Source organism: Notechis scutatus, chromosome 13 (assembly GCF_049901735.1).
Source record: "Notechis scutatus isolate UNSWTSFEM ecotype Mainland chromosome 13, rNotScu1.2, whole genome shotgun sequence".
NCBI lineage: Eukaryota > Metazoa > Chordata > Lepidosauria > Squamata > Elapidae > Notechis > Notechis scutatus.
This window is the reverse complement of record NC_142021.1, coordinates 4,071,041-4,090,649: the sequence shown is the minus strand read 5'-3', so window position 1 is coordinate 4,090,649 and position 19,609 is coordinate 4,071,041. Positions and strand designations below refer to the sequence as shown.

General features: G+C 43.6%; 1 protein-coding gene across 1 annotated transcript in view; it reads left to right on the top strand.

The window, feature by feature from the left end:
- SRRM4 (serine/arginine repetitive matrix 4) overlaps positions 1 to 18,094 on the top strand; it is a 79,052-nt gene extending 60,958 nt beyond the window's left edge. The window contains exons 6-13 of the mRNA XM_087942754.1: positions 1,021 to 1,071; positions 3,101 to 3,193; positions 5,385 to 5,541; positions 12,767 to 13,095; positions 14,022 to 14,231; positions 15,900 to 16,010; positions 16,181 to 16,327; positions 17,433 to 18,094. Of these exons, the coding sequence (XP_087798880.1) occupies positions 1,021 to 1,071; positions 3,101 to 3,193; positions 5,385 to 5,541; positions 12,767 to 13,095; positions 14,022 to 14,231; positions 15,900 to 16,010; positions 16,181 to 16,327; positions 17,433 to 17,763 (1,429 nt within the window). The 3' untranslated portion in view covers positions 17,764 to 18,094. The remainder of the gene's footprint in view (positions 1 to 1,020; positions 1,072 to 3,100; positions 3,194 to 5,384; positions 5,542 to 12,766; positions 13,096 to 14,021; positions 14,232 to 15,899; positions 16,011 to 16,180; positions 16,328 to 17,432) is intronic.
- Positions 18,095 to 19,609: the final 1,515 nt, after the last annotated feature.

The window sequence follows — 19,609 nt, the reverse complement described above, 5'->3', positions numbered from 1 at the left end:
AGAAAGATCCTTAAAATGGGGCAAAATTTGTTTACCCACTGCCTCTCTTAGCTATGGACATTTTGGGCTCAATTCCAGCCATGTCAAGGACTACCTATAGAGAGTATGAGCATGTAATATACCTGGATTCATTCAAACTGCCTGAGTTCCAGATTTCTTGACAATAGAGCAGAGCAGAGCAGAGCAGAGGAGAGTCGAGTAGAAATAGAAGAGAAGAGAAGAGAAGAGAAGAGAAATACAGAAATTAGAATAGAATAGAATAGAATAGAATAGAATAGAATAGAATAGAATAGAATAGAACGTAGAGGAGAGGAGAGGAGAGGAGAGAAGAGAAGAGAAGAGAAGAGAAGAGAAGAGAAGAGAAGAGAAGAGAAGAGAAGAGGAGGAGAAAGAGGAGGAGAAGGAGAAGGAGGAAAGAAGAAAGGAGAATAGAATGGAATGGAATAGAATAGAATAGAATAGAATAGAATAGAATAGAATAGAATAGAATAGAATGGAATGGAATGGAATGGAATGGAATGGAATGGAATGGAATGGAATGGAATGGAATGGAGAGGAGAGGAGAGAAAGAAGAGAAGAGAAGAGAAGAGAAGAGAAGAGAAGAGAAGAGAAGAGAAGAGAAGGAGAAAGAGGAGGAAAGAAGGAAGGAGAATAGAATGGAATGAAATGGAATGGAATGGAATGAAATAGAATAGAATAAGAAATAATAGAATAGAATAAGAAATAATAGAGTAGAATAGAGTGGAGTAGAATAGAATAGAATAGAATAGAATAGAATAGAATAGAATAGAATAGAATAGAATAGAATAGAATAGAAGAGCCAAAAGGGACCTTGGAGGTCTTCTAGCCCAACCCCCTGCTTAGGCAGGAAGCCCTATACTATTTCAGACCAATGGTTACCCAATCTCTCCTTTAAAAGCCTCAGGAACAAACGGAATGACATTTGGACCGATCTGCTCGCTCTAGCGGCCTCTGAGAGACGGACGAGGCAACCAAGTAATCAATCTGTTTCTTATTTAGTTCCTCCAGCCCCAAGAGGAAAAGGAAGGAGGGAAGAAAACACAAGAAGCAGTAAGTTCTGGCTTGGCGGGCATCCGTCGGGTAGGCTAAACTGACACCCACGGTGGGAAGAGTGGGGGGCTTGTTTAGAATAACAGATTAACAGAGTTGGAAGGGACCTTGGAGGCCATCTAGTCCAACCCGCTGCCCAAGCTCAGCACAAGTTGTGAAAGGATGGTATAACGATGCCTCTCTTTCGGCATAGCTGCTGAACAAAGGCAAGAATGACCTCTTGGCTGTTAAAAGGAAGAGATTTGTGGGTGTTTGTTGTTTGCTCTCTCCCTCCCCTGCTTAAGTTCGCCATGTTGGTTCCTTGTCAAGAACCCTGTGGAGATGTGGTGAGAATTGGGCCGCATGGCAAGCCCAACTACTGCCCTTTGCGAGCTGCCAGTGGAGCATTATAAAATACGCCCCACTTTTTATCCATTCAAAGAAAAAGAGTTAAGCTTTTCTCTGTAAGTTTCCCCAGGGGCAACATTTTTCTGCTGTATCAAATGATGCTGCATTGAATAAAGGATATTATCATATACTAGCTCGATACCCGTGCTTCGCTACAAAACTATGTGGTCAGGCTTAGTTTTTAGGGAGGAAAATAAGGGAAGAAAAATTCTGCCTCTGCCTACCAGCATCCATCAGTATTCATCTGGCTAGCGTCCTGTCAGCGTGTGAGAGCTGAGGGCTGTTTGGAAACTGAAGCAGTGTTTGCTGTGTGAGCAAGAAGGAGGCAGCAAGGAGCCTGGGCGTGGCTTAGCTCAACTGTTCTGTACTAAAGCTGCTTGGTGCTGTGAAACTGAACCTCCTCTCCTCTGCTTGTGTTTTGCATTTGGAGCAGATTTCTTTTCAGGTGGGGAGGGGGAGTAGAAGTCCTTAGCATCAGAGCGTGTTAATAATAATAATAATAATAATAATAATAATAATAATAATAATAATAATAATAATAATAATAATATAGGATATCCTAATGCTCTAATGGTCATTTCAAAAAATCCTTTCTTAGTGAGCCCCTAGAAGCCAAGAGGAACATACGTGCCAGATTTTAAGTTTGTAGGCTTTACGGTCCTGGAGATTTTGGGATGATGCGTGGGTGGTCTTTTGCTTTTATATATATAGATTAATAAGGAATATTTATACTAAAGAACATAGAATCATAGCTATGGAAGGTATCTAAGAGGTCACGTAGTCTCAAGCAGGAGAGCCTATATGCCATCCTGGTCAAATGACTGTCCAATGTCTTATTAAATAGAATAATAAAATAACAGAGTTGGGAGGGACCTTGGAGGTCACTTAGTCCAACCCCCTGCTTATTATTAATCAGTGATTGATCCCTCTCACTGTTAAGAAGTTTCTCCTTCGTTCTTGGTTGGAGCTCTTCTTGGGAAGCTTCCATCCGTTGCTTCTTGTCCTGCCCTGCGGTGTCAACACATGTCATCATGATGTGATTGCAATTCTTGCCATGTAACTGGCAGTTTTGACATAGGTGTGCTATTTGGACATATTTTATTGATTTCTGTACTTGCCGTTGCTTGGACGTTGAGGTTATTTTTCTGTATGCTTTGGGGAAATAATGAGGCCGTGTTCCTGAAGACATGGTTTAAATTGGATTTCTCGGTGAGCAAGATGGTTGGAGTTGATTGCTTAAGTGGCTTCTTCTAATTTTAGGATTTTGTGATATGGACTCACAATATTTACAGAATTACAATTAAGTTACCCATTTACAATCAATCAGCGGGACAGTTTACCTCCAGAAGTCGTGGGTGCTCCATCCCTGGACTGGAGGTTTTCAAGAAAAGCTTGAGCAAGAAAAGGGTTGGACTAGAAGACCTCCAAGTTCCCTTATTCTGTGTTCTAAAACATTGAAAACTTTCTAGGAGACTCTGTTTGGTCTATATAGAGAACTATGAATTTAACGGTTTGCAAGTTTAACTTTTAGCAATTCCTTAACAAGATTGGATGCCTTTAATGTTAAGAGAGTCATGAGCCGAAATTTCTTTGTTCCTGCGAATAAAACAAATTTTATTCCCTTGCTTTCTCCTCTCAAAAGCTCTCGTAGTCATCCACAAAAATCCAGGCGCCGTCATTACCATTCTAGTTCGGACAGCAGCAGCAATTCTCCATCGGAGAGCTACGGAAGCCGGTAAGCAACCTTCAAGGTTTCCGCGATTCTCTAACTTCATTCTCCTTGTTTTGCAAAGTCAGCTGGTACTCAGAGAGTTTTATTTAGTTCAACCACCGCGTGGGAAGTAGATGAGCAGAGAGGACGGAAGAGTAAGAAACTTCACAAAAAAAGAAGAACTATAAAAGGGGAAGAAAGGAAAAGAGAATCGAGTTGCTTTGAAGTGCCTATATATAGGTGTTTTACGGAAGAGTGAAAAAAAAATACTTCCCAGACTTATTCTGCTGTCAATGAGTCTCTTTGATGAATGAAGGTAAATATAGGTGTCCCCGGATAATGTTGCAGGATCCAATATGGGTTGGTCAGCGACCCAGTCTTCCGATCCGAAAGCTCGCATGGCACAAAGGCAACACAGTCAGATAATCAATAGGAGTCCCTTTATTATCTCCAACTTTGCCCCCAATGTCCAGGTTACCTTCGGGCTGGAGGAAAACTCTCCCAGGAACAGCCTTTGGCTGCAGAAAATTCAGTCCAAAACATGAGCAACACAAACTGCAACTTAAAGTCCAAACAAGCCAAACTGAAGTATTTAGTTTGGCAGGGCAGGAGCAAGAATTTCAGACTTGGAAGCATGGCAAAACTCACACAGTTGGGAAGATGTCAGGAACACAGATAAGCAACGACAACACAGGATAAAGTCACATTTGCTCTCCCAACAGCCTGCTGCCCACAACTTCCTTTTTTTATATGCATTGTGTTCCCAGCTGCAGCTAATGAAGGGAATCAGGGCCCTTTCCTCCCCCGTAAGCCACCCAACTCACGTTGCTCTCTTCTCCGTTCCTCCCTGTGTAGCCTAGGATGATGAGGGGATGGGCCTGGGTCTTCCTCTAAACTCCCTCTCCCTTGTTCTACCTCTCCCCTGCTCTGCCCAGCCGGACTTTGCCCTTCCCCAGTTTCCTCCACAGCCAACTGAATATTGTTCAAAATGTTGAAACTGACTCAAGATTCATTGAGGGTTCTGTTTTTAATGCTAAGTTTACCTCTGAGCAAAGCTACCGTGTCAACAGCTGTTGTCATTTTTGATCTGGGGGCTCCATCGCTCTGCCTTGTGCAACCTTGCGTATTTTTCAAGAAAAATAAAACTATAATTCTCATGAGATGGCAAACTCATCAGAGCATTGGAAGATCCATTGGGAATGACAGATTCCGGTGGCAATATTGCTGAAAATGTTAATCATGTGGGAAGGTGGCAGCTGTAATCACCAGAAGACAACCTACGATTGGAAGTGATTCCTGTTTGCGGTGTCACAATAAATATAGTTCATTATTAGCCATTCTGTGTCAACTTATTAGAAGAATTCAACCAAGACTGAGCTAGCCAAGAAGAGCTGAAAAGCTGTAGACATTCATCTCTCCTTCAAGATCTCATCCAAGGAGTTTCAACCTCGGAATAAATGACAGTTTTCATGAAATTACATGGAATTACAGAATAGGGACGCGGTGGCTCGGTGGCTAAGATGCTAAGCTTGTCGATCAGAAAAAGGTCGGCAGTTCAGCGGTTCGAATCCCTAGCGCCGCGTGACTGAGGGAGCTCCCGTTCCTTGTCCCAGCTTCTGCCAACCTAGCAGTTCGAAAGCATGTACAAAACGCAAGTAGAAAAAAAGGGGCACCTTTGGTGGGAAGGTCACAGCGTTCCGTGCGCCTTCGACGTTGAGTCATGCCAGCCACATGACCACGGAGACGTCTTCGGATAGCACTGGCTCTTTGGCTTTGTCATGGAGATTAGCACCACCACCCCTGTGGGAGGGGAAACCTTAGAAACCTCCAGTGATGGGGCACCCAGAGGCAAGTCATTCCACTGATTAATTGTTTTCACTGTCAGGAAATTTCTCCTTAATTCTAAAGTTGCTTCTCTCCTTGATTAATTTCCATCCTTTGATTCTTGTCCTGCCTTCAGGGCCTTTAGAGAATAGCTTGACTCCCTCTTCTTTGGGGCAGCCCCTGAGATATTGAAACATGGCTATCATCTCCCCCCTTAGTCCTTCTTTTCATTAAACCAAACACCCCCAATTCCTGCAACCGTTCTTCGCCTGGTTTAGCCTCCAGTCCCCTATTATTCTTGTTATCGCCACTGCTAACTTTACAGGCTCTGGGACTGCTATTTATCTGTGCAATGTGGGGAAGAAAAAACACCACACCTTTATTTTGACAGGCATAGGCTGAGAAGCAGATTCCAAGACGAAAGCCGTAAAGGTAGACCCAGCCGTTCAAGGCACTCGTCGAAGAAAAGGTCTCGCTCCGACAATGCGGGGAGCCCTTTACTTGGCTGCACCCTGCAGAGCAATTACTTCCTCTCCAACACTGAACTTGTAAGTACCCCCCGTCTACTAAATCTCCTTAGTTTTGGGCTTGAGGGACTTGTCTGGTGTGTTGTGATACGTTGAAAGGCTCCATCGTTTTAGTTAGAGGGCAGCCTGTTTAAAAATCACGTCCTTTATTAGAAATAGACTATTTTTGTTTGTTTGCTGGTCTGGTGGAAGTGAGGAAGGAAAGGTGGGTCCGGGCAGGTGGGGAGGGTCATAGAAGAGAGACGCCTTATGCTCTTGACCGTGAATAATAAAGAGGAGGCATTTATGAAAGTCGTGGCCTCTAGCTTTGATCTTTGATGAGATGCGTTTTTATGTACCACTTCTGCTCGGTGTCTGGATCCCTGCCGGCTCTCTTCTGCACCCATTCTCTCAATCTTTGGAGGCGTAAAAGATTAAACCTATAAAAAGAAACATCTCCGTGAATATAATTGCAGCAAGAAGTGTGGGGAGAAGGCAGAGGGCAGAGTGGGGGGGGGAAGAGGTGGAGCAGCCTTTGCTGCCTTCAAACTCAACGTCCCTTTTAGAGAAGTTACAATAACTTTATTGTCATTTTTTACTGGGTGCATGCTGGCACACCTTAAAAATGAAATTCTGTGGCCTGCTCTCAAAAGAAAGTATATATCTACCCATATCCCTACACAACACACATACACACATGCTGTATCTATATATATAAAAGTGAAATACCACACACACCTCATCACAAAATCTCCAGAACCGTAAAGCCTACAAACTTGAAATTTAGCAGGTATGTTCCTCTTGGCTTTTAGGTGCTCACTAAGAAAGGATTTTTCCAAATGACCACCAGAGCATTAGGATTTCCTATATTATTATTATTAACATGCTCTGATGCTAAGGACTTCTACTCCCCCTCCCCACCTGAAAAGAAATCTGTTCCAAATGCAAAACACAAGAAGATGAGAGGAGTTTCAGTTTCAGTTTCACAGCACCAAGCAGCTTTAGTACAGAACAGTTGAGCTAAGCCACGCCCAGGCTCCTTGCTGTCTCCTTCTTGCTCACACAGCAAATAATCTTTCAGTTTCCAAACAGCCCTCAACTCTCTCACACACTGACAGGACGCTAGCCAGATGAATACCGATGGATGCTGGTAGGCAGAGGCACAACTTTCCCCCCTTATTTTCCTCCCCAAAAACTAAGCCCTACCACATCGTTTTTTTAGCGGGTATCGAGCTAATACATACATAAAACATATACCTGCCCCCATACTTATATATACATACAGTATACGTTAATCACTGACCATTTGGAATACATAGCGGGAAGAGGAAACTTGAGAGTTTACAAATTTGGTGCTATACGGAATGAAACGGTGGCCGAATCTGCATTCGGATACCACGGATCCCCCTCCCAGAAGGTAACAAAGAAAAGAGGTGGTGAAGATGGTGCATAGCACCCCAGATAATACTACGGACCCTGCTTAAGCATCGCTTATATACCATATCCTGGACAGAAGGAAGCGAAATAGTCTTTTCTACTGTCCTCACCACTCTTCCAAACCAGGCAGTAATGCCATACGACAGGATGCTCTCCATCATCCTATAGAAAGTGGTGAGGACAGGGGGGGAGGAAGATGTACCTTTCTCACACGATGCAGAAAACGTAGGCACTGCTGTGCCCGTTTCTCGCCATTGTCTCGCCATTGAGCAACCAAGCTAGCAGCACGGGCCCAACTCATAGATGCAAAGAGATAGTAGGTGAGCGTCCAAGAAGAAAGAATGTGTTTTGAGTTTGGGTGGTGTTGATTTCTTTTGCCCAGGGAAGTTGGCAGTGCCAGCTTAAGGTCAATTGACAGTTTTGGTTGCAACTTTCTCTCGTTTGGAGTCGTGTTGAAAAGGATTCTTTTGAACGAAATAAAATGAAGGAGGGGGGGGCTTCTCCTGTTTTCCACCAGCCAAGGAAACCAGGCGTCCCACAATCCGTGGCAAGACTTCCGTGGGGTTTTATACATCCAAAACTTTCACCCTCTCCTATTTAAGGAAATCTTTGGTTTGGGTCCACAAATCACTTCTGTACCAGAGACAACCAAGGCGATGTTTCTGCAAGGTTTTCCCATTTAAGACCAAAGGACACCGCTTTTTAAATGCTCCTCTCTCCTTTCTCCCTGGATTTTTTTTTAAAAAATTTTATTTATTGATTTGTACTCCACTTCTATTATTTTGACAAATAATGCAAGGCGATGAATGTATCCAACATACCTTCCTCTTAACAATAACCCTGTGAGGTGACTTGGCTGAGAAAGCAATTGGCCCAAAGTCACCCAGCCAGCTTTCATGCTTTAAGGTGGGACTAGAACTCACCGTCTCTTGGTAGTTGGCCCAAAGCAACCCAGCTGGCGGTGATGCCTAAGGCGGGACTAGAACTCACAATCTCTTGGCGATTGCCCCAAAGTCACTCAATTGGTTTTCCAATATTCATGGCTAAGGTGGGACTAGAACTCACAGCTCCAGGTTGATGGCTCAAAGTCACCCAGCTGGCTTTTTTTTCCTAAAATGGAACTAGAACTCACCGTCTCTTGGAGATTGGCCCAAAGTCACCCAGCTGGCATTCATGGCTAAGGTAGGATTAGAACTCATGCTCTCCTGCTTTCTAACCTGGTGCTTTAACCACTAGGCCAAACTGGTTCCTTTAACCCTTTCATGAAGAATCCTCAGAAATTTGCATTTTGCAACAGTCCTTCTGTTGGCCTAATTTTGCCTTAATTAGGATTTTAGGATTATTATTATTTTTAATTCACTCTTGGGAGTCAACCTGATGGCTTTCCCATTTTTTATAAGACCAAAAATGTAGATTAATCTGCTAATCTTTAGTTTATCCATGTTGGATTAAACATTACTCTTGACATCATGAGGTGGTGGTAAATGTCTTTGTCTGAGCTTGGAAGCTATGCAGGGTCAGTCCTGGTCAGTATTGGGATGGGAGACGAGCAGAAAATGTTGGAGCTGTTGGCTCAACTACAAAGTTTTTTTTTTTTAACAAGAAAAGAAAACAGTGACCCAAAATAATAATAAAAAAAAACACCACCAAGGAAACAGTGACAAATCACTTTCCTCTTGCAGCCAAGAAAACGACATGAATATGTCCCTTAAGCCCTTCAAAGCCAAGCTTGATTGGAAGTCTTCATTACCATTCCAGCTTTCACGGTATCTTCCTCATACGTTCGCCCACCAAGGTAGAACTTGGGAGTTAATTAAAAATAAACGAGGCGCGTATTTAAAAGAACAAGGCTTCATTCAGTGCCAGCTGCCAGTCTGACTTTGTCAACCACGGCACGAAGGTTCCCATGGAACACAGCTCTGTTCAGACTGAGACCCCCTATGAATTATTCTTTTATATCCTTTAAACAATCAACAATTTCAGTCTGGAAAGTGGACGGCGATGCTCCTTTCACAAGCTCTATATAAGTAGGCCTCGACTTATAACCACAAGCAAGCCCCAGATTTCCAGTGGCTAATTGAGTTTTGCCCCATTTTATGACCTTCTGGCCATGTTGTTAAGTGAATCACTGCAGCTGTTCAGTTAGGAACACAGTTGTTAAGTGAATCCGGCTTCCCCGTTGACTTTTTTTTGGGGGGGGCACTTGTTGAGTGGGGCTGAGGAGCCAAAGAATGGAATGAAATGGAATAGAATATGAGGGGGGAGGAGGAGGAGGAGGAGGAAGAAGAAGAAGAGGAGGGGGAGGAGGAAGAGGAGGAAGAGGAGGAAGAGGAAGAGGAGGAAGAGGAGGAAGAGGAAGAGGAAGAGGAAGAGGAAGAGGAAGAAGAAGAAGAAGAAGAAGAAGAAGAAGAAGAAGAAGAAGAAGAAGAAGAAGTCAATCATTCACAAGACAAAGGATGACTCATATTACTTTGTCCCACCTCTAGGATAATAGGAATAGAAATAGTTAGAAGGGACCTTGGAGGTCTTCTAGTCCAACCCCCTGCTTAGGCAAGAAACCCTATACCACTTCAGACAAACGGTTATTCAATCTCTTCTTGAAAACCCCAGTGATGGAGCACTCACAACTTCTGAAGGCAATTTGTTCCACTGGTTAATTGTTCTCACTGTCAGGAAATTCCTCCTTAGTTCTAAGTTGCTTCTCTCCTTGGTTAGTTTCCATCCGTTGCTTCTTGTCCTGCTCTCAGGTGCTTTGGGGAATAGCTCTTCCTTCTTTATGGCAACCGCTGAGATAGCGGAACACTTTAACATATGTGGACTTCAACTCCCAGCATTGCTGGCTGGGGAATTCTGGGAGTCGAAGTCCACATAGCCTAAACTTGAGAAACTTGAGGTTGAGAAACGCTGCATTAGAGGCAGAGCGATGCTGTTGAACACCAAGACAGCTGGTTTCATCTGGCTCAGTCCTCAAATTTATCTTTATTTCCCCAAGGGCCCATTCAGTGTCCAGTAAACAATGTTCTTCAGCTTAATTGAAAACCTCATCGCAATGGTGCTTGAGCAAACCTCTTCCGATCGGCTGCTTCTTTGGGAAAAATGTTCAGAGCAAATTAAAAAAAACGAGCTGAAAATATAGACTGGGTCAACTTATAAAATATTTCTGTGGTCTTTTTAAAGTTGCCAGCAGAAAGGGAGGAGGGAGCAGTGGGCAGCTTGCATTCCATCAATGTTTTCAAAGATAGTTTCTAGGTGACTGAAGTTTCTGCTGGGCAAATATCTAACAGAACATGATTGATGTCTCTTGGCTATGGATGTGTCCCATTGGAGACGATGAATTATGATACACCCAGGGTGTGGAGGGAAAAACCAGGGTCAAGAGTGACAATGAATGATGTGTCTCAGAGTCGGCTACATCCAGGCAGCGCCAACATGTTTACTCCTAATAAATCTTCTTTAAGTTTTGAAAATCTGGCTAGGGACCCATGGTTTAAATGGGGGAAACTGCCAGAGCCCTGACAGACTGTTCGTTCAGATTTGTCTTGTCTACCTGGGCTTCCTTTCTGCTTTTTTAGTGAAATTAATCCCTCAAAGCTCGTACACCCACATCCTAAAATCAAAGCAAGGGGAAAGTGTTCTCACAAGAGAGGGAAACATGTAAATAAATGCAGCATCCATGTTTGTTGAATTAATAGCATTTGTTCTGTGAATGAATGATTGAATGAATGAATGAATGAATGAATGAACGAACGAATGAACGAACATACCCTATCTTTTTGTGTTGTCGTTCTGTTTTCAAATCTTTGATTTCCTGGGCAATATTTTTTGTTTTAATTTTTGCATTCTCTGTGAGCCCAAGATCAATGGCTTGGGATCTATTAGACTGGAGGAATTTGAGAGGATTTTTTTAAAAGCACAGAACATTAAAAATAAATAAATAGAAAGCACATACTTGATTGGTCTAACGGAAGAGGGAAAGAAAGAAAGAAAGAAAGAAAGAAAGAAAGAAAGAAAGAAAGAAAGAAAGGAAGGAAGGAAGGAAGGAAGGAAGGAAGGAAGGAAGGAAGGAAGGAAGGAAGGAAGGAAGGAAGGAAGGAAGGAAGGAAGGAGGGATTGAATTTTGATTTTCATTCTCTTTTTTTTAAATCTCTCTTGTAATTTAAAACTCTAACCATGGACTTACGTTCCCCAATCTTCCCTTTTTCTTACACCTTACCTACTAAAGGAGGAAGTCTTGCTTGGTAAGTGAATGCTAACCACAAGCTGTCAGGATATTAATTATTAGAGGTCACGCAGAAATATTCTACCAGGGGGATTACACACAGCCATCTATGTCTGCCTTCTTTCTCTAAAGGAACTTTTAATTTTTAATTGGTTTGGTTTTCCTTGTTTTGTTTTTCCCCCTCACTCTTTCTCTATCTCTCTTTCTTTCATTCCTTCTCTTCCTCTTCTCTCTCTCTCTCTCTCTCTCTCTCTCTCTCTCTCTCTGTTGTTAGTTATGATGTAAAAAAAAATTAATATTTGTGATCTGGGTTTTCTTTATTTCATTTCTAAAAAGTCACATTCTGCCCCAGAGGTTATCATCCTGTTTGTCCTCAAAGGGTTTTTAAAAGGGAGACAAAACCAGCACCGTTACGTAAACCATAATTAGACTAGACTAGAGACAGTAGGGAGTAAGAAAGAAACTCAAGATTGCCTTACCTTGATTTTCTTCACATCAGCCCTTCAAGGTAGATGAGACTAGGAATCCAACTCTCTTCACGAGAATAAAGAATTGCCAGCAATGTTCAAGCAGCCCGGTGGCCTAGAGGTGAAGACACTTGCCTCCCCCTCAGAAAGTTGAGAGTTCAATCCTAGGTAGCAACAGATGTTTCTCTATCAGGGCATAATGAGAATTTTTTTGCTGTGAACTCCACATAGACATCAGGAAGGGCATCTGGCCAGTAAATTCTCAGCTCTCTATTCAGTTGCCCTGACCTCACCTTTAAGCAAGGGATTACAGGCTCATGAAAAGAAAGTTAGTTCCTGATCTGTCTACTTTTAGAGGGCTGGCAGAATACAGACCCAGCAAACTGGGCTACAGCTTAACCATGATTGATTCTAGCGTTCAAGCATTCAGACAACTGTTCCCCTGCAGTTGAATAGAACAACAAAAGCACACAAATTTGCCAGTAGGATTTTTGTACCATTTGGTCTGATTTCTACAACTAGATGTCTTTTTTTTCCTGTGACAATCTATTTCTATTGCTTCTTTTTTTTTTTTTTGTCTCTTTTGGTTTGTTTAAGGTTTTTCTTACATTTTCTTAACCTCCTTTGATTTCTACCTTATAGAAAAGATTACACAGATTCGCCTTTCCGTCAACATGGAGCGCATGCTGTTAGTATTCTCTGCATGATTTAAAAACCTTCCAATTATATCTGGGGGACAGAGAGAGAAAAAGACAGCGACGTATGCATTTCTTTCTTTTAGGAAGATGTGATTTGAGTTCAAACTTTTTTCCTTCTTTCCTTCCTTCTTTCCTTCCTTCCTTCCTTTTTCTTCCTTTTTCTTTTTCTTTCTTTCTTTTCTTTTTTCTTTTTCTTTCTTTCTTTCTTTCTCTTTCTTACCTTCTAACTTTCTTCCTTCTTCGCCTTTGATTACAGACTGAATCCTAATGGTAAATAAGAACAAAAACACCAAAATAACAAAATAAAAAGGGTGAATTTGTCAAGCAAGTAAACAGAGCCCAACATCTTACACACACCACCCAATTTTGGGGTGGGATTTGTCTTTTCTTTTTTTGTGGGTAAGTGGAATTAAACCCTGGCAAAACATGTCTCTTTTTGCTTACAGATCTCAAATTCCGGTTCTGCTACTGGCCTCTTTAAAAAAGCAGCGGGTCAGTTGGGGAGCCAAATCAAAGAGAATGGAGACGCGCACGAATATGATTCGGGCAATGCAACCTCTTCCCCGCCGTCTGTTCAGACAAGCACCTCCAGGTCAAAAGGCAGCCAAGAAACCAAGGGTGAAGCCCACGAGGGCTTCGTCCAGGCCTTCTCTTCCAGGAAGGCCAACAGTGTCAGCAGTCCTGACTCGGGGAATTCATTGCACAGCTACCGCTCCCGATCCAAAGGAGCGGTTTTGGAAGAACCGTCTCACCGGGATCTGTGCAAAGATCAAAAGTAAGTAGTCTTGCCAGCTTACGTTATCAAAACCTTTCTGAGCATCTAAAAAGATGAGTGCCATTTTGTTTTCCTGGGTCTGTTTCATAGTATTCTAATGTATCTAGAATAATAACAGGTAACAGATCATCAGAGTTGGAAGGGACCTTATAGGTCATCCAGTCCAACCCCCTGCCCAAGTAGGAGACCCTACACCATTTCTGACAGATGGCCATCCAGTCTCTTCTTGAAAGCCTCCAGTGATGAAGCTTCCATAACTTCTGAAGGCAACTTCTGTTCCATGGGTCGATTGCTGTCCCTTTCTGAAAATTCCTCCTTATTTCTAGGGTTGAATCTCTCCTTGTTCAGTTTCCATCCATTATTTCTTGTCGGGCCTTCAGATACTTTGGAAAATAGCTTGACCCCCTCGTCTCTGTGGCAGCCCCTCAAATATTGGAAGACTGCTCTCCTGTCTCCCCTGGTCCTTCTCTTCCCTAGACTAGCCAGGCCCAGTTCCTGTAACCATTCTTCATATGTTTTAGCCTCCTAATCATCCTGGTTGCTCTTCTCTGCACTTTTAATCCTTAAGTTGTGTTTTATTTGTTTTGTTTTTTTGTAAGAAACCATTTTGATCTGAGTGGATGAATTCAATCAGATTTTTTTTCCCAATCTCTCTGCTATTATAATAATCTCTGCTGTCCTCACCACTCTCTGTAGGGACTTTCTATCTGAGGCAGTGCTGCCACCAAACAAAACGGTGATGCAATTTGTTAAAACGCTCTCAATCACACCTCTGTAAAAAGTAGCCAGGATAGAAGGAGAAAGCTGTGCAAGAAAGGTGGACTTTTCTGTTGTTGAAAGCTGTGTGTCTTTGTAAAAGAGGTGCGTCCTCACAGGTCCCCGGCCATCTAGAATCACTGTCCTTTCTGGAAAACTTCTCTTTTCAGTGGAGAGCTTTGGCCATCTCTTGAGCCTCTTGGAAAGAAGAAGGCCAACATTGTCTCCTCACCATTTTCCAGTTCTTCACTTCAGCCATGTCTTCGAAATGTATCTCCTTCTAGCAGGTCATCCCTGGACTCTAGCCACTCTGAACCCTTGCATCACAAGGTGGGACGCAGATCTTCACCAAGCCTCTCTTGTTGTTCATCAAAATCAAGGTGAGTAATCTGCTTGGTAATTTGCTTGTTTTATTTATTCGTATCCAGCCTTTGCTATTTTTTTTTTACAAATAACTCACGACAGTGAACACATCCCTACCTCCTCCAATTTTTTTTCCCACCACAGCAACCCTGGGACTAGAACTCACCATCTCCTGGGGATCGGCCCAAGGTCATCCAGTTGGCTTTCATGACTGAGATGGGACTAGAACTCACAGTCTCCAGCTTTTTAGCTTAGTGCCTTAACCACTAGACCAAACTACTCTAGGGAAAAGCTGAGAGCATCCGGTATTCAAATCAGAAGACCTGTTTCTCAATGATTGTGCACTGACTGGTACCTGTTCTGTTCCCAAACAAATCAGCTAAGACTCCTGAGCAAAGTGCTTAGGTTTGTTGATTTTCAAGTGGGTTTGCCACTGGTGTTGGTTGTTTGCTTGCAGATGAGAGTATACGGAGTTATATACAGGAACTTTCCCTGATGTTTGATAGGGGTTGGTTTTCTCCTTGTTAGTTCCTTGATTAGGGTATTGTTTTCCACCGGATTGTTTGTCTGGTATTAATCCCTGCTTATCTGGGTATTGGCTACTGGATAAGGTGTGTTCTGCCTTTTGATTTTTTTTAATTGTCTCTTTTCAATGGTGAGTTACTGTGGTTATGTGTCAAAAAAACAATATCCTATTCAAGGAACTATAACAAGAAAAAACATACCACCACCATCGTTTGCAGGGCGTGTCACTGTATATAAACAGGGAGCAAACCCCACTTCCCTCACATTGATAAGGTTACTTAGTCAGGTAATGAAACATCTGCAGACAAACAACCAAGCTCAGAGAGCAACAAGGATTCATGATTCAATCTGAGTTATACTTCTTTATTGTCTTCTGTTGTAAAAATTCTTTCCAGAATTTCGTCCCAGATGCAAAACTACTGATGTTCTCAAGAGATGAATGGAGAAAGAGGGAGGGAGGGAGGAGGGAAGGAATTGCATGGAGAGGAAGGAAGAAAGAAAGGAGGGAGGGAGGGATAAGAGAGTCAAGGAAGGAAGGAAGGAAGGAAGGAAGGAAGGAAGGAAGGAAGGAAGGAAGGAAGGAAGGAAGGAAGGAAGGAAGGAATTCCATAGAGAGGAAGAAAGGAAAGGAGGGAGGGAGGGATAAGAGAGTCAACAAAGGAAGGAAGGAGTTCCATTGAGAGGAAAGAAGAAGGAAAGGAGGGAGGGATAAGAGTCAAGGAAGGAAGGAAGGAAGGAAGGAAGGAAGGAAGGAAGGAAGGAAGGAAGGAAGGAAGGAATTCCATAGAGAGAAAGGAAGAAGGAAAGGAGGGAGGGATAAGAGTCAAGGAAGGAAGGAAGGAAGGAAGGAAGGAAGGAAGGAAGGAAGGAAGGAAGGAATTCCATAGAGAGAAAGGAAGAAGGAAAGGAGGGAGGGATAAGAGTCAAGGAAGGAAGGAAGGAAGGAAGGAAGGAAGGAAGGAAGGGAAGGAAGGAAGGAAGGAAGGAATTCCATAGAGAGGAAGGAAGAAGGAAAGGAGGGAGGGATAAGAGAGTCAAGAAAGGAAGGAAGGAGAGGGAGGGAGGGAGGGAGGGAGGGAGGGTGTATCGAAGGAAGGAAGGACCAGTCTGGACCAGAAACAAATCCCTGCTTTTCTCCATATTCTCTCTTCTCTTCTCAGATTCTCTTCCCGTTCTCCCAGTTACTCTCCTAAATCCTGCAAGAGAGCAACCGGCAGCAGGAATTCAAGATCCCAACACAGCCCCAGCTATTCCCAATATAGGGCTGGCAGGTAGGTCTAAACATCCCTGACCCGCTGCTGGAAATCCACCCACTGCCCCGGGAATCCACCTCGCCGATTTCAACCCTACCTACCCAGCCTGGGGTTTTTTAGCACTCGTGGCGGTTCCCAACGCCATCCTCAAGGCAACGTCTAACCTTCCTGGGAATGTCTTTTCTCAGAGGTCGTGAAGAAGATCACAGTGACAGCTCCAGTGGGAAGGAGTCCCACAGGCATCAGGGCCGCCGGCGGCGCAAACAACGCTATTCCCCCCTGAGGAAGCGGCGGAGAGATTCTCCCAGCCATTTGGAAGCCCGGCGGATAACCAGGTGAGGGAGGTCTTTTGTCTCTACTACCCTCCCCTCCCCTTAAATATCCCCTTTAGAAGGAGTCGTGGGAGAATCCGGTGACCTTATATTCCTCCTTTTCAAGTTTGTTGTCGCAACTTTAAGTGGCAATAAACCAGGATATTTTGGTGGAAAGAGATATCAGTGGGATTTTATTCACGTGCCCACACAAAGGAAGAGAGGGGGAGGGAATCACAATATTAGAAGTCAAACACAACCCACAGCCTATTCGACAGGGCCATCTTGATGGGGCGTGTTTGTTATTTAAATTGTTTTAAATGCCATGAATCACTTTCAGATTAGTAGTAGTAGTAGTAATTGATTGTATTTGTATACCACTTGGTTCCCAGGGTCCCAGTATAAAAGATGTCAAAATATTTTGTGTTTTTACATGGCCATAAAAATGTAATAAAGGAGGAGAAGGAAGGGAGGGAAGGGAAGGGAAGGGAATGAAGAAAAGAGAAAAGGAAGGGAAGGGAAGGGGAAAGGAAAGGAAAGGGAAAGGAAAGGGAAGGAAGAAAAGAGAAAGGGAGGGAAGGAAGAAGGAAAGAGAAGGGAAGAGAAGAAAAGGAAGAAAAGAGAAAGGGGAGGGAAGGAAGAAGGAAAGAGAAGGGAAGAGAAAGAAAAGGAAGAAAAAAGAAAAGGAAGGGAAGGAAAAAGGAAAGAAGAGAAGGGAGGGGAAGGAAGAAAAGAGAAAGGAAAGGAAGAAAAGAGGAGAGGGAAGGGAAGGGAAGGAAGAAAAGGGGAAGGGAAGGGAAGGAAGAATGCAAGGAGAGGAAGAAAAGAGGAGAGGGAAGGGAAGGAAGGAAAGAGAAAGGGAAGGGAAGGAAAGGAAGAAGGGAAGGAGAGGGAAGGAAAGGAAAGGAAAAAGAAAGGGAGGAAAGTAAAGGAAAGAAAGGGAAAAATAACCTATTAGTCACAAGTTCAGTTATTTTCCTTGTTTTATCAAAATGAAGAGAGCAGAAACATCTGGAGGGCAGAGAGTGTGTTTCATAGCTGCAAAAAAAAAAAAAAAAGGATAGAAAGCAAATAGTGGATGTAAATCTCACACCTCTCTCCCCCTCCCTCTCAATTTTTTCCTCTCCAGTGCCCGAAAGCGCCCCATCCCTTACTACAGACCGAGTCCTTCCTCCTCCTCCTCCTTCTCCTCCTCCTCTCCCAGCAGTTCGAGCATTTACTCCAAGGGGTACAGCTGCTTCGGTTACTCTCCAGCCCGGAGCCGCAGTTACTCCAGTGATAGGACCAGCTGCAGCCGGAGTTGGAGTAGTTACATCAAGAGCAGCCGAAGCCGGAGTAGCGGAGGGAGGAGCCGTCTGAGGAGTAGTAGAAGTAGCAGCAGCAGCAGCAGCCGCCGCCGCCGGGGTAGCCGCCACGGTTCTGCCTCGGTGGGCAGCTATGACAGTTTGCGGCATTCGTAGCGGCCCCGCGGTTGTGGATGGCGACCCTCGGCGTCTTCTGCTCCAACCCCACCCCAATGGGACAACCTTCTCCAGATGATCCTTCATCCATCAAGTTCTTGGAACCATGTAGCTCTACCATGGCCTGGGGTAGAGGGAATGTTCTGGAAGGAGGACCCCCCCTTTCCCGTGTCATGTGGTTCCCCGTCATAGAAATCCTGGCTCTCACTCTGGTTGTGGTTGCGTTTCCACCACACAATCGGGCCTCGGTTTGCGGCTTGGCTTCTTTTTGTGTCAACGGGAATCTCCCAATGGGAATCTCCCAATCTGCCACCAAGGTCTAGCCACCCCCCTCCCCAAAGGAGGACTTCATTTAAAGGGCCACTCCAGGGACCCTAACAATCCTTCTCTTTTTACTCTGTCAATTCAGGGTTGGTCTACGTTTCTTCCATTATTTATTCATTATTTATTATTATCTTGCCTGTTCTGTTGGAACGAGCGGGAAATGGTGGCACTGCCGTTATCCATTTTTAATTTATTGCGTTGTTGTTGTTTTCAGTATTGTAATGTTGTTAGATTGGCTTGGAGACCCACAAGCTACGTTTCTGCCTACTGACCTCTTCCGCTGGCTTAATGGTGGCACCCGCTAAGCCAGCTGCCAAACCTGGTTGATTTTCTAAAGAAATGATGTCTCAATGATCACGGCTATTTATTCTCCTCTTTTTTTTTTCCTGTTCTGTTTTAAATAATTTGAGCCATAAAGTAGTTAAGTAGAAGAGATAAACTGTAACTACAGGCATTCCTTGACTTACCAACAGTTCATGTGGTGAAAAAAATGCCACTGGAAAAAGTGACTTGGGACTGTTTTGCACGCTTACAACCATTAAAGCATCCGAGGGAGGAGTCAAACAGGGAATTAGCCTGCAATCCTTACATCGGCAAGGTCTGATAATCAATCAATCAGAATAAAGCTGGAAGGGACCTTGGAGGTCCTCTAGTCCAACCCATCTGCTCAAGCAGGAGAGCCTATACCAATTCATACAGTTGGCTGTCCAGTCTCTTCTTAAAAACTTCCAGTGATGAAACACTCACAACCTCTGGTGGCAAGCTGTTCCACCGGTTAATTGTACTCACTGTTAGGAAGTTTCTCCTTAATTCCTCCTTGAATGTCCTTGAACTATCTATATCTTTCTGTCTCTAAAACTAGATAAGATACTCATCCAGATAAGATATCTATTTTCCCTACTCTGGCTCAAGAGAGAAACTACCAATCTGGAAATATTCCTACAGCAATGGGGACCAGAATCTTCATTGCTGAACAAGGCAGTGGTTGTATCGGAGTTGTGCCCAATTGTACAATCTTTTTTGTTAGGATCAGAGAATCATCCGGCCCTTAGCAAACCCGGCTTCGCTCATTGTTGGAAGCCAGCTGAGAAAGTCACTGGGGACTGGACAACCGGGGCAAAAATGGTCATAAAGTAAGCAAAAGTAATGTAATGAATCTTCCATTCAGCAATGTAAATTTGGAGCTCAGCCATGGTCAAGGATTACCTGTACTTCTTTAAAAAGGGAAAGGAAAGGAAAGGAAAGGAAAGGAAGGGAAGGAAGGAAGGGAAGGAAGGAAAGGAAAGGAAAGGAAAGGAAAGGAAGGGAAGGAAGGGAAAGGAAAGGAAAGGAAGGGAAGGGAAGGGAAAGGAAAGGAAAGGAAAGGAAGGGAAGGGAAGGGAAGGGAAGGGAAAGGAAAGGAAAGGAAAGGAAAGGAAAGGAAAGGAAAGGAAAGGAAAGGAAAGGAAAGGAAAAGAGAGGAAAGGAAAAGAGAGGAAAGGAAGGGAAAGGAAAAGAGAGGAAAGGAAAGGAACGGAAAGGA